The sequence below is a fragment of the Panthera uncia genome (genome assembly GCF_023721935.1).
Source record: "Panthera uncia isolate 11264 chromosome C1 unlocalized genomic scaffold, Puncia_PCG_1.0 HiC_scaffold_3, whole genome shotgun sequence".
Lineage (NCBI taxonomy): Eukaryota > Metazoa > Chordata > Mammalia > Carnivora > Felidae > Panthera > Panthera uncia.
The window spans coordinates 43,281,538-43,295,843 of record NW_026057584.1 but is presented as its reverse complement, the minus strand read 5'-3'; the positions used below and the strand labels follow the sequence as shown (position 1 = coordinate 43,295,843).

At 40.1% G+C, this 14,306-nt stretch overlaps 1 protein-coding gene across 1 annotated transcript in view; it reads right to left on the bottom strand.

Moving 5' to 3' along the window:
- STAT1 (signal transducer and activator of transcription 1) overlaps window positions 1-14,306 on the bottom strand; it is a 41,605-nt gene that overhangs the window by 25,800 nt on the left and 1,499 nt on the right. Inside the window, exons 3-7 of the mRNA XM_049615294.1 lie at window positions 10,249-10,377; window positions 8,952-9,096; window positions 7,350-7,448; window positions 1,507-1,596; window positions 423-501 (exon numbers count right to left, since the gene is read on the bottom strand). Coding sequence (XP_049471251.1) covers window positions 423-501; window positions 1,507-1,596; window positions 7,350-7,448; window positions 8,952-9,096; window positions 10,249-10,376 — 541 coding nt within the window. The 5' untranslated portion in view covers window position 10,377. The remainder of the gene's footprint in view (window positions 1-422; window positions 502-1,506; window positions 1,597-7,349; window positions 7,449-8,951; window positions 9,097-10,248; window positions 10,378-14,306) is intronic.

The following is a 14,306-nucleotide window of genomic DNA, read 5'->3' as shown; positions in this document are numbered from 1 at the left end:
GTCCATCAGTGGGCCAGGTACAAGAAGTACAGTGAATAACACATAACCAGGGGTTATCAACTGGGGGTGGTACTCCCCCCGGCCCCCACCGCAGAACATTCGGCAAGGTATGGAGGCAGTTTTGGTGGTCACCACTGGGGATTAGGGAAATAGTTCTACTGCCATCTGGTGGGAAGAAGTCAGGGATGCTGCTAAACGTCTCCTGTGTAGGACAGCCCCTCACAACAAAAAAAAAATTATCAGGTTCAAAATGTCAACAGTACAGAGGTTAAGACCCTGGCTTGAGTCATCAAGAAGCCAAGACTAGCAATTCAGAGTCATAAAGCGTTTGGCAAATGTGAAGACATACTTGTCTTCTTTATCTAGTGTAAACAGAAAAAAAAAAGACAGCCAATGGGCACTGTTTCGATGTTAACTCTTACCTCTGTTCTGCAAGGTCTTGCATTTAAAGTCATATTCATCTTGTAAGTCTTCTAGTGTCTTGATTTCATGCTCTATACACTACAAACAAAAACATAAACAGGTTTTCACCCATCTGCTTCCAAAGACTTTAGGAAATAGATTGTTTCCATAGGACCCAGAAAACCATGGTAACAATCCAGCTCCCTCAAAGATGGATTCAACTTGCAAAATTCTAATCACATACATAATAATTTCAACGTCCTTAATAAGTATGTAAGAACTTTTTTTTAGAAAGGAAAACATATGGCTATTTCCAGACTGGGCTTACTTGATTTCTAATGAAGTGTTTCCTTAGAAGGCTGCAGGATAAAGTTGCTTCAAAGAATCTGGAATTCGGAAAGGCACTGTCTGAAGCACAAAGTCAAATCCACACTGGGGTGACCAATATCCAGATGAGATCACACCTCTCAGCTGGAAGGCCTTTCCCACAGATACAGTCCTGGTGTAAAGCAAGACCCCTTGTCTCTTCCTCCGACTTAGCTCTCACCGTAGAGGGGGGTGAACACAGGCCACCAAGGGCACCAAAGCAGCTCTCTGCTTTCATATGACCTTACAGGTTTTATCTTAAAATTGTTGTGGATATTTTATTCTAATCAGAAATGTATCAGAATTTCTTTCAAGTGAAATGTTTCTGTTCCCTTTTCAAGTTTTAGAGTAAAACAGGTGCTTGAAAAAGATGAGCTATGTTCATGCTGGAGCTCTGTGTAATCCCAGGAACACCCCAGATTTGAGAAGCATAGACATAAAAGGCTATTTAGAGCAGCAACATCTAGTTTATTGTGTGATGGGGCAAAGTCGACAGTTTCTGCACAATCTCGCAAGGAAGAAAGAGATAAGCTCAATGTTTGGAAGTTATAAAAGGGGCCATAAAAGTCTATCTGCTCATTGGTTTAACCAATTTGTTTACTTATGGTCTGGAACTTCAGCAAAACTTTTCTCTCAACTACTTGAAAAACAAATTAGTTACCACGTTCACATTCGAGTAATCGAAAGCTTTTTCCTTTACAAAAAGAGGCTAAATGTATATATTTACTCAATACTCACCATAACTTTATCCTTCACATTTCTGACTTTACTGTCAAGCTCCTTCTGTTTGTCTAACATCACAGTGCTCTGAATATTCCCCGACTGCGCCTGTAATGGGAGGTGCGTGGTTAACAAGTATCATTTCTTCTAGCATATTTACCCGCTGGTTACTCTCCAAAGTCAAGTCCATACCCTGTGCTCTTACCTACCTCCCAGACCTTCCAAAACCTCCTACAAGCTTCCCACATGGGTGTTGACAAGAAATAGCTCAGTTCTCAAGGACCTGGAAAATGCTGATAAACTATTAAAAAGGCTACGGAAAGACTAGGCTCAGTTCATGCCTAATATAAACAGAGTATTTCTGGAGTTTTCCATTAATTCACACAGTTGCATGGTACCACATAAGAAGTTTATTTCACGGTTTCTCAAATTCTGTAGACAAGATTTTTCTTATTAACCCTGTACTTGTTTCAAAGCTTTGTGATTCATGGTGTGGTCCCCAGACCTGCAGTACCTTACCACCTGGGAGCTTGCTGGAAATGCAGACTCTCGGGTCCTAATCTGATTACTGAATCAGAAGCTCCATTGTGACAAGATCCCAGGTGATTCAGAGGCCTATCAAAATTGAACAGCACTGCCATTGAAGGACTTCAATGAGTAGCGGCTACCCTAAAGCAATAATGACTGTCAACCCAGACACACTGATAGTATTTGGTCCCATCCTCGATAATCAGGACATGGACATAGCAGTGTCTACGTGTTCATTACATAAGGTGTTCCATGACTCACACAGTAGGACTTACAAGACACTAAGTCAAGGTCAGGCAATGTCCTAGGCCCAAGTGGCCGAGTGGTAAACATGAGACTGTTCTCATATAGATGAGATTCTAGAAAGATGCTATTTTTGTTTAGAGTTAAAGCCCCTCCCATGGCAAAAACTGTGCCCATCAAACTTTCTTACATAGAGTCCTACACAGCACAGATTTTATGTGGGTATTTTTATATATTCAAATCTATCAGTATTTTCTTCTTTCATATCTGGATTTTCCCTATTGGAAAGCCCTTCTGTACTGACAGATTATAAAGGAGTTCACCCATTTTTAACCTAGACCGTGCATAGTTTCTTTTTTTCTTTTTTACTTTTAGATCTCTGATCCATTTGAAGTTTATTCCTGTGTTTACTGTGAAGTATGGCTCCAATTTTAACTTTTTCCCAATTGGTTATCCGTTCATCTTAAAAACACTTAGTGAGAAATTCGTATTTTCCCCAGAACTTTCAGTTGCCACTTTTATCACCCAAATTTTATGTACCTGGTTTCAACTCCTAGATTTTCTTTTCTTTCCCATGGGGCTTTTTCTTCATAAGCCTGAACGCCTGAACAGTGTTTGATTACAGAGGGTTTGAAGTATATCTAATAGGGCTGGTCCCATCTCACTGCTGTACTTTTTTCATGCATTTCCTTGCTATTCTTGCATGTTTATTTTCCTGATGACTTTCATAGCTTCAGAAAGCAACTCGGTATTTCTATTGGGATCACATTAAAATTATGAATAACTTAGGGAGAGCCGATATCTTTATGATGTTGCTTTTGATTCTTATGCTTCTGATGGTTTTCTCTTGCCTAACTGCATTGGTGAATACCACCAATGTAATGTTATCTAAATACTAGGGGAAATGGTAAACATCCTTGCCATGGTTCTGACTTACTACTGTTTTCCAAACCAAGTAAGTTACTGTTTATAGAACTGAGAGATGTATATTTTAATAGGCTAAAGAGATATCCATCAATTCCTATTTTATTTAATGTCTCTTATCAGGGTGTTGGATTTTGCCAGCCCTTTTCAGCAACTGTAGAGATAAGCACATGCTTTTTCTTCTTTGTCTCTGTTTACATAATGAGTTGCATTAATGAATTTCCCAGTCACAATAAACTCTGTAATTATTATAATCTGGAATAAATCTTACTTGGTCATATTATTTTCTTACTGTATTATTTAACTTTGATCACTAATATATTTTATTTAGGACTTTACATTGATATTCATAAGTGAAACTGGCCTATAATATTCTTTGTCGTTCCACCTCTATTAGCTTTCAGTAATCAAAGTTATTCTTTGTTTACAGAAATCTTTGGAAGCCTTCCTTCATTTTATATACTCTGGAATTGCAGAAGTTCAAAACATCTGAATTGTATCTATATAAAGTGTGTATTAAAAATGCCCTAAAATGACTGGTATCCCCAGGTGCCACATGTCACCAAGGAATAAATGGAGCTGCTCTGGCCATTCAGAATGAGGTATCACCATGAGCAGCTCCAGAAGCCTTCCTGTCTCTGCGGAGGAATTTCTGCTGTTGTCTGCTAGAAGTATGGCATGGATGCCATTGTCCTGTGGGCTCTCGTAAGAGCCGGGCTTCTTCACCCAGACAGAGGGGCTGGGCCGTTGGAGGATGCTGACTTCCTGCTCCTTTTTCCTACACTGTCAAAGGTTAGTTTAGTAAATGGGGAAATGATGGTTATAAGAAGGCAGCTGCACTCACAGCTACCCCATTCTCTTCCTGCTGTCACACTAGGAAATGCTTGGCAGAAAAAAATCTGGTGACTGTGGCAAAGGCCCAAGAAACCTCCTGCTTCAAACTTCAGCAGTCTGTCCCAGTTACTAACACACTCTGGCATTCGCTTTCTTATTCCTTGTTCTCCTGCCCCACTTCATCCTTCTACCCTACTCCCAAATATTAGGTGGCTGTTAAGTATTTTACTATCAAGTACTTAAAAAATACCAGCACCATAACTACGACCACCCTACACTTTTGAGTCGGATACTACTTCCAGGGTGAGTCTTTAACTTTTTAAGTTTCTGACAAACCAGGAAAATCAGGAAACCACAGTTAACACCAAACATTAAAATTGGGTATGCAAGCGTTGAATCACTGTATTTTATACCTGAAACTAGTACTGGAATTTAAATAAAAACTTTGAAAAATGTTAAAGTTGGAAGAGACCTTCGCGGTCCTTTACTCCTATTTTCTCATTGCACACCTGCACCTTATAGACTTTGTTTGGATGGTTTTAATTGGAACGGAGTTACTTGCACACCCCAGACCAAGGAAAAGTCTGCTTAGGCAGGCTTTCTCTTCAAATGAATGAGCAGATGTCCAACTAAAAGGATCTGTGACAGGCACTCAATGGCTGTCAGAAGTCCCAGTCAGAATGCCATCCTATCCCACCTCACATATCCAACACCCGAAGACAGATCAAAAGACTTCTCTAATGAATAGGTTTTAGAGTCAGACAATTAATTCTAGGTTTAAATTCCAAACCTCATTAGCTCTGTGGCCATGAGCAAAGTGCCTGCCCTCTAAACCTTAGTTTTTTCATCTATAAAATGGGGATAAGAATACTTAATTTCAGTGACAGTTTTGAAAACATTTATTCAAATGAAATAATGTTTATATAAATAAGTAAGCATTCAGTATATGGTAACTCTATTATTACTGAAGATCACAAAGACAGAACAGCTACTTTATGTCTGTCCTTCCAACCTGAAAGAAAAGATCACTGCCCACTGTGGCAAACCCTATGGACCTTAATTTTGTCCATACATATATATACAACTTTTTCAACATTTTGCTGTTCTATAATGGCAGCAAACAAAACATTTGTAGTTTACTAAGAAATATCTACATATGATATATTATCTTAAATGTACTTTCTAAAAGCTCTTCTATTAAATAATGATGGGAACAATATTTTCCTATCTCAACATTTCTAACAGAATTTTGTGCTCTTTAAATGCGCTGAACAGACTGAATTTTGCATGTTTTAAACATGCTGAACTTCTTGCATCCCTGTGTACCTATAAGTTTCCACACCTATCAGTCAATTCATGGACATTCTTGTTTCATCTAGATTCTCTCCATACATCTGGTCCCAAATGGAGTTCCTTCGAACGAAATACAGACATCTTATCATCCCATACATACAGATGTCAGTATGAATAAAAGATATATTATCAAAATGTAGTTACTTCAGTAAGGGGAGAAATGGCATAGAACTGTTTCTCAGTTTCCCAGCCTGTAGTGGCTGGGTAACTTTGGTGACTTTTCCCTTTCCCTGATGGCCTCAGACATCCACATCCTTCCCTCAAACTCCCAAAAGTCTTGCTTCTCTTGTTCTCAGCTAGACAATCAACTAAACCCCCTTAAAGGTGTTCACGGATACCTCATGTGTCTTCTGAAAGGCTTAAAAAGAACCTCTCCCCAGATTACCTACATTTTTAAAGGGGAGACAAAAGTTTGCAAGCTTTTAAGACCTAAAGCATACCCAAGAGAGAAGGCTGATCTGGGAGAAGAGAAGTCAGTCCCCTTCTCTGCCTCCCAATGCCAACTCTGGGCCTCGGGGCTGAATGTGAGGTGAGAAATGCTTGAGGGACAAAGTAGTGGAAACTGTTTTTCTGCCTGTCTCTGCTCTTGGCGGTCCTCTCAAGTTTATTTGAGACACGGGAGTGGCCAGCCCGTCGCACAGTGGTGTTAAGACGAAAGTCACACACAATCAAAATTTCTTGCTTAAAATCTCCCAGGTGCAGAATGCCATGTTGAAGATGGGCATAGCTCCTGCAGAGACCAGGCAGCCAGCGCTGATATGCACTTTTGTCACTAGGACCGGTACCAGAGGAACTAGCTTGAGTTGAGAACAAATAAATATCTTTAAATGCTTAGTGCAGCAAGGTGCTTTCAATGTGATGAGGAGGCAGGAACTAAATGCCCAGGAAAGCAGCAGATTCACAAGCACTGGGGTCAAATGCCCAGAAAGCGAATGCAGAATGGCATTCACCACCACTACTTAAATTCTAATACTCTCGCATTCTCCACCCCCCCCCCCCCACCGCCCGGCCCCTCCACCCCAGCCTCACACTGGAAGGGTCTTAACCAGAACAACCCATCCGGAGGTTTCACAACTGTCTGCCTTCTGGGTTGTTCTCACCACTCCATCACTCACTCAACAAAGGAATGAACAGATGCCATGGCAATTTAAAAAATCTGAACCCTGACTGATGGGAAGATTTGTATTAGTATTAGCAAAACCATGATGAAAAGTCTTGGAACTAAAACAACTCTGACTCGTTTCCTGTTTGGATGTCTTATGTATTTAAGAGGTAACTCAGTCCTATTTAAAACAAAGCTCTTGATTCTCCCATCAACCTGTTCTTCTCCAATACATACTATGTCCTATAAAAGTCCTACTCCAGTCCTTTCCTTCTTCCCTAACTCAATAAACAGTATCTCCAAGTGACTCAAGTCATAAACCATGAAGTCATCTTTTTTTTCACTTTCCCTCACTCCCATATTTGATCCTTCACTGTAAGCCCCGTTGGTACCATGTCCAAAGCATAATCTGTCCTTTTCTCCCCACCTCTACTGACTGCACCTTTCCCGAGTACACTTCTGCCCTCTCTCCCTTGGACTGCTGCAAGAGCCCTCTGTCTACCGGCTTCCGTCCCTGCCCCTTGTCTCAGAGAAGCTTCTGGACCCTGATTTAAAGAAACAACCCCATCCTCCAAATACTCCATTATTGTATCACAGTATCTTGCTTTGGTATCCGCATGGTAATTATTACTATCTGAAAGTATTTTGTTTACATATTACCTCTCTCCCTCACCAGAATGACTTCTATTAGATATGGTGCTTTCTTAAAGCCTGGATCTACAAAATCTCTATATCTGGTTTTTACCATTCTTTGGGGCCATAAAATCAGAGAACTATACAACATTGCCTTGAACAGGGTGTTGATAATATTTGTTGGATAAATTAATGAATTTTTACTTTACTATAATCTTTAGTGTTCAATTAGAAAAAAAAGTACCTGATTGAATCTCTGGGCATTTTCCAGGATCTTCCTTTCTTCCTTCAGACAGTTATAGATAATCATAGACATCTGTATTGGGTCTTCCTGAAAATTATCCTAGATATCCGTTGTTAGAATAAAAACAAACTAAATTTCAGAATGTTTAAGCCATTGTATATTATAAATTGAATTCACTCCTATTCACTGAGAAGCCTCATCTTGTATTTATTAAATTCTATACAAGCTATTTTTGGTAAAGTCTAAATATTCTTTTTACAAATTACGACAAAAACTTCCAATCAGTGCAGATACGTAAATTATTTCTTGATTAAAAAATCAAGTATTTTCATACATGGTTCCTATAATATTTTTACTTTAATTTCTGTTGTTCTTGAGACCAATTATGTTCTGTTAGGATCTTGAGACCATGTAAATGGTACAGAAATTATCCATGGTATTTCTCAATTAATGTATCTACTGGTCTCTGCTTGAATTAGATTAAAGATACTCTTTTCAGTTTTTGTATTTCTTTGTCAAAGCCAGTTTACAAAATACTGGCAATCACAGCTCTTTGTAACAGGCATGTTCAAGCCAAGTCTATAGGAGATCAAATTTCTATAAACTTAATCTGACTTCCCCCTGTCATTGGTATTATAAAATCATAGATACATTCACACAAAAAAGAAAAAGCTCCTAATTACCTAAGTTGAAGAGTTTGGTGACATGGTATGAAACAAGAAAATGCTGGCTTTCACCTCCATTGAAACAGAAAAGTTTCATTAATATAGAAATAAATATGGTAGCCAGGCTTAGGGGATACTGGGAGTACTTTTGAAAAAATCCTAAAACTTTGTAGCCCATTCTCTCCTGCCTGGGACTCTCTTCGACTTTCTCTTCCCTGGGAAGGTAATTCCTCCAAAAGCAAGGAAAGGTGGACTCCTAGTTCTAATTCACCAACTCAGTATCAGGCCTCAGGGTTATCAAACCTTTCCGAACTTATTCTTCATCTGTATACCAAGGACTCAGACTGGACTCATCACTAAATCTCCTTGGAGCTTTGACATGTTTCTATAGCCCACTGCTTTTAAAATGTAACCCTTTTTCTTGGGCTTAAATTTCAACAATTTCTAGCAAAACAAGGTTATAGCATCACATTTCTCTCAGAATTATTGATGCCTAACAGGTGATACACTTAAACCTGAAAATTCCTTACATGTTTACTAAATGAATTTGTATTTTACTTTGCTTATGCTATAAAATTATTAGCCATATAAAGGTAGTTTATTTACAGTCTCTGTAACTTTTAAATTTTTTTTTTTTTCAACGTTTTTTATTTATTTTTGGGACAGAGAGAGACAGAGCATGAACGGGGGAGGGGCAGAGAGAGAGGGAGACACAGAATCTGAAACAGGCTCCAGGCTCCGAGCCATCAGCCCAGAGCCTGACGCGGGGCTCGAACTCACGGACCGCGAGATCGTGACCTGGCTGAAGTCGGACGCCCAACTGACTGCGCCACCCAGGCGCCCCTGTAACTTTTAAAAATACCAACGAGTGCACGCTCAATAAACTGTTATATGAGCCTGGGAACATTTTGACTAAAACACAAAATCCAGGTCATACCTGAAGATTACGCTTGCTTTTCCTTATGTTATGCTGCAACAAAAAATTATTTTCCAAAGAAAAGCGACTGTATTGATCATCCAGCTGTGATAGGAGGTCATGAAAACGGATGGTGGCAAATGAAACATCATTAGCAGCATGCTCCCTAGGAGATTTGAAATTTATACATTTCATTTTAGAAACTACTTTAAACGTACAAAATAAACACTACTTTCCTTATTCAAATTATTAAAAAAAAAAAACAAAACAAAACAAATTTTAAGTGTGTTCTCAGGTTTTGCTCCTTCTTTTAAGACTGATGTTGCTTTCAGAACAGCAGTTTGTACAATTTTTCTTTTTTTTAAATTTTCTTAATGTTTATTTTGAGAGAGAGAGAGCACGTGCATGTGTGCACAAGTGAGGGGGTGCATAGAGAGAGGAAGACAGAAGATCTGAAGCGGGCTCTGCACTGAGCAGAGAGCTTCATGCAGGGCTTGAACTCATGAACTGTGAGATCATGACCTAAGCTGAAGTCAGATGCTTAACTGACTGAGCCACTCAGGCACCTCTAATTTTTCTTTTCTTTCTTTCTTTCTTTCTTTCTTTCTTTCTTTCTTGCTTTCTTGCTTTCTTGCTTTCTTGCTTTCTTTTTTTAGGGGGAGAGAGAAAGCATGAGCAGGGAGAGACAGAAAGCATGAGCAGGGAGAGGGGCAAAGGAAGAGAGACTCTCAACGATGCTCCAAGCCCAGTGTGGAGCCTGATGCAGGGCTCAATCTCACCACCAATCTCACACCACGAGAGCATGACCTGAGCAGAAGTCAAGAGTCAGACACTTAACCAAATGAGTCACCCAGGCACCCATATACAATATATTATGCACAATTAGCTTGAAAAATTCTAGAACTCTAAATTGTGCACAAAACTCTTAATGCTAATTTCTGGAGGAAAAAAGACAAAAGGGGCCTTCACTCCATATTGTGAATACTTTTAAAACATTTAAAATTTTTGCAATCAACAAATGGTAAAATTAAAAAAAAAAAAACCACGTATCAGTTTTTAGGGATATCCCCCTAATTTTATTACTTAGGAGTATGCATCATAATTAAATGGACAAAACAGCATACAGCATAAAAGTACTTAATGACTAATGAATTTAGCTTTGTAGAGACACATGCCATTTTTCAAACCAATACATTTTTCTGCAACAGTAGTCCCAAAGGTCACAGTGTGATTCATCTTTTAGTCAATGTTTTTCCAAGTCACTTAATCAACAAATTATTTTAAAAGCATAGAAAAACTTCGAGTGGGCTTTTCTTACCAGTCTTGCTTTTCTAGCCACTGTGCTAGGTACTGTCTGATTTCCATGGGAAAACTGTCATCATAGAGCTGGTGAACCTGTTCCAGGAATTTGGAGTCAAGCTGTTGAAGCTCATACCACTGAGACATCCTATAAGGGAACAGAACACAGGTCGTGAATGGAACACCATAGTTCCAAAGAAAGCACATCTAGCGTTATGCTTTCTTAAATATATATATTTTTTAAGTTTATTTATTTATTTTGAGAGAGACAGAGACAGTGTGAGTGGGGGAGGATCAGAAAGAGAGGGAGACAGAGACAATCCCAAGCAGGCTCTGCATCCCCGGTACAGAGCCCAACATGGTGCCCGAACTCATGAAGCCATGAGATCATGACCTGAGCCAAAACCAAGAGTCAGACGCTCAACCGACTGAGCCACCCAGGCACCTCTGCTTCTTTAAGTACCTTAACCCAAAACATAATTTGTCTCTGAGATATATTATTTAAATGGTGCTTATATTCTGAAACCTGTTTTTTACTGAGGTTTGGGAGTTCATATTTTTTTCTTCTCCAGAAAACACATCTTCAGGCCTTTGCTCAAATGTCAACATAAAAGGGAAACCCTTTCTGGGCACCTTTTTTAAACTGACATCACCTCTCACTTAGTCGAATACTATCCCTCTGCCCTGATGCATTTTTCTCCATAGCACTTACCACCATCTAACCTACCATATGCATACATATTTTTTTAATGTTTATTTGAGAGAGAAAGAGAGAGCATGCATATGTGTGAGCAAGCGGGAGAGGGGTAGAGAGAAATGGAAAGGAAAGGGAGAGAGAATCCCAAGCAGGCTCTGCACTCAGTGCAGAGCGTAACCCCAGGGCTCAGTCTCACAAACCGTGAGATCATGATCTGAGCTCAAATCAAGAGTCAGATGCTTAACCAACAGAGCCACCCAAGTGCCCCTATTGTCTTTTTTATTTTGATTACTGTCTGTTTTCCCCACACAAAGGGAAGAAATTGGAAGGTGGGTGGATTGTTCACCACTATATCTCCAGAATAGTGCTGGGTATATAATATGCCTTCAAAATGAATCTGCACTTTTATCAAATAAAACATGGAAAACATTATTTAATTACATTTGCTTTAGGACAAATCATAAGAACTTTCCACAAGCTGTCCTCTTAAAAATACAGTACATTTATAATTTAACTCAAAGAGTTTTAAACTGGTATTTTATATTTTGTGATTCATATGGTAAAATGAATTATTTTTGTCTTCTACCTTTTAAAAAAGATGTATTTTCTTTTTGGCCTACTACAAACAATAAAACTGGCACAACTCTTAATCTCAGTAATAATTTTTATTTTTATTTATTTTTTATTGTTTTTAATCAAAGGGCTTTATCCCTATGCTTTTTTTTAAATTAATTTTTAAAAATATTTATTTATATTGAGAGAGAGACACAGATTGTAAGCGTGGGACGGGCAGAGACAGAGGGAGACGCAGAATCTGAAGCAGGCCTCAGGCTCCGAGCTGTCAGCACAGAGCCTGACACGGGGCTCAAACTCACAAACTGCGAGATCATGACCTGAGCCAAAGTCAGACCCTTAACCACTGAGCCACCCAGGCGCCGCTCAGTAATAATTTTTAAAGACTGAAACAACATTGTGAAATATAATTTCAAACGATAAAGTAATACTACCTATTTGGATAACTGTGAGTCAGTTTTTGCACAGCAGTTCTAAGGAAATGAAAACAAAAACCTGATTTAAGGAAGTCCTCACATCTATGAGGAAAACAAAGAGCCTCTCATTACCACAGCGTAATTTAGGATTAGTGCACAGCTGGCAATATGCAGAGTGGGTATACATGAATCTTGTCTTCCCAGGCCTCTGAGGAAGGGTCTGGATTTTTAAGCAGGGTATGGAAGAGTCACGAGTCCTGGCTGGCCAGCACACATGGGCAGGCATGAAGTCATCTCTACTCCACGAATTTCCTTCCAAAGAAAAGTAAGGATATGGTGGGACTATAAAGATAGTTACCTTCACAAATCCCAGTAGAAATGGACACAAACCCACCCTTTTGGCACACCTGCTATAGGAATTTGATTTTTCACTTCAAATTAATTTTACCTGAGTGGGAGATTCCAAATCTGTGGCTCTCTCCCATCCTGCAAGGTGTTTAATAAGTATATGCCTAAAGTAAATAGGCTGGCCAGAGCGTCAGCCAGAGGGGGTACAGCACCTCTTATTACATGCATGACCTCAGGAAACTCACTTCCCTATCAACGGTGTGGTTGTTAAGACTGGATGAACTCATACAGACACAGCACCTGGCATGGAACAGGCAATTAACAAATTCACGTTAACAAATCTAGAAGCCATATCATCTTCTCACAAAACCTGTAACCAACGCAAGGAGTGACATGATCATCCCCCAGGTACCTGGCTCAAATTCCAATGTTAGGCTGACTCCCCCTCTATAGTCTCAAGACCTTGGGTTGATTTCTGTGGCCTAGAAAGGGTTGTTTGGCTAGGGTCAGCCCACAGTGATCCCTGCAGTCTCCAAAGGCCTGCAACCCACACAATGGCTAAAATATGGTATATTATGTGAACTATTCACTTTGGGTTGGGCTGGGCCCTGTTAGGCCATCCAACCTGGCTAATCACTGTGGGGGGGCGGGATGTGGTGGGGGGGGGGGGGGAATGAGGCAGGAGGCAGATACTTGGGTTTGCAGAGGGATAAGTTTAGCCCAGTCCCCAAACACCCCTACCCCAAGCTGTCAAGCTGTGCGGTGGGCAGGAGCTAGGCTACCAGGGTGTGGGACATAGCCCATGCCTCTTCTGGGGTGTTGTTCCCTTCCCGTGTTCTGTGAGGAACCTCCTGTCTAGGAGCTTGTTCTTTGAAGGGTGCTGGACCCAAAGTGGCCACAGTCAAGTGCTCCCAGCCCATTGGCCTGATTATAGGGTCCTTACTTGGACAAAGGGGAACCACGCCCCACCTCCTTTCCCATCCCTTTGGATTTGTCACCATTTTGCACTCTCAATTTTTTTTAATGTTTATTTTATTTTTGAGAGCGCAAGCAGGAGAGGGGCAGAGAGGGAAACACAGCATCTGAAGCAGGCTCCAGGCTCTGAGTTGTCAGCACACAGCCCGACGTGGGTCTCGAACTCACAAACTGTGAGATCATGACCTGAGCTGAAGTTGGATGCTTAACTGACTGAGCCACCCAGATGCCCCACCATTTTGCACTCTTAACATCTGCCAATAAAGATTGTCTATGCTAAAACAAAACAAAACAAAACAAAACACTCCAACACTATCTTTCAATCCAGCCTCCTGCTGTACACATAGACCACATCCCTGTCTTGCTCAAAACTTCTAGTTTGCCCATTCCTAGGCTGATTTGCACCCTTACCCTATTTTCATCCATTAACAGAGCAAATCATTCACCAAATTCTCTATAGTGTTTTGGCTATGCCCACCATTGTTACTTTGCTCCAGCTGTCACTCACCCTTGAAAACAGCCTCCCCACAAAGTTCTGCCTCTCTAAATCCTACCGGCATTCAAAGGTAGATACGGTGCCCCCTCTTCCTAAAGCTAAGACCCATCCAGAGACAGCTTTCTTTGACTTGTGCCTCACTGCATTCTGTACCCTCTATTAGACCATCAGTTCCTTATTAACCTCTATGATTTCTCCCCTGCATAATGTAAGTTTCAGAGTTGCTGGGACCATGTCTTCTTACGCTCTTTTTGTTTAAGCATTCTCTGTACATTGGACGGTGTCCTGCAGACAGTATGTACTAAGTTTGAATTAAAATCTGGTATATTTCATAGTGAATTAGAAAGTAAAGGGCCAACCATATTATACGTCACCAAGTTTGAGTTCTGCATCCTCATTAAGCAGCGGTAGCATACTGGATTGTGCTGGAGGCTCATCTTATTTCTGTCCCATAAAAACAACCTCTCCAACTTACACAAACAATATCCAACGCAGTCAACCATATAAACATATATATATAACCATACATTTAGTCACATAATTATACATATATATATATATATATACATATA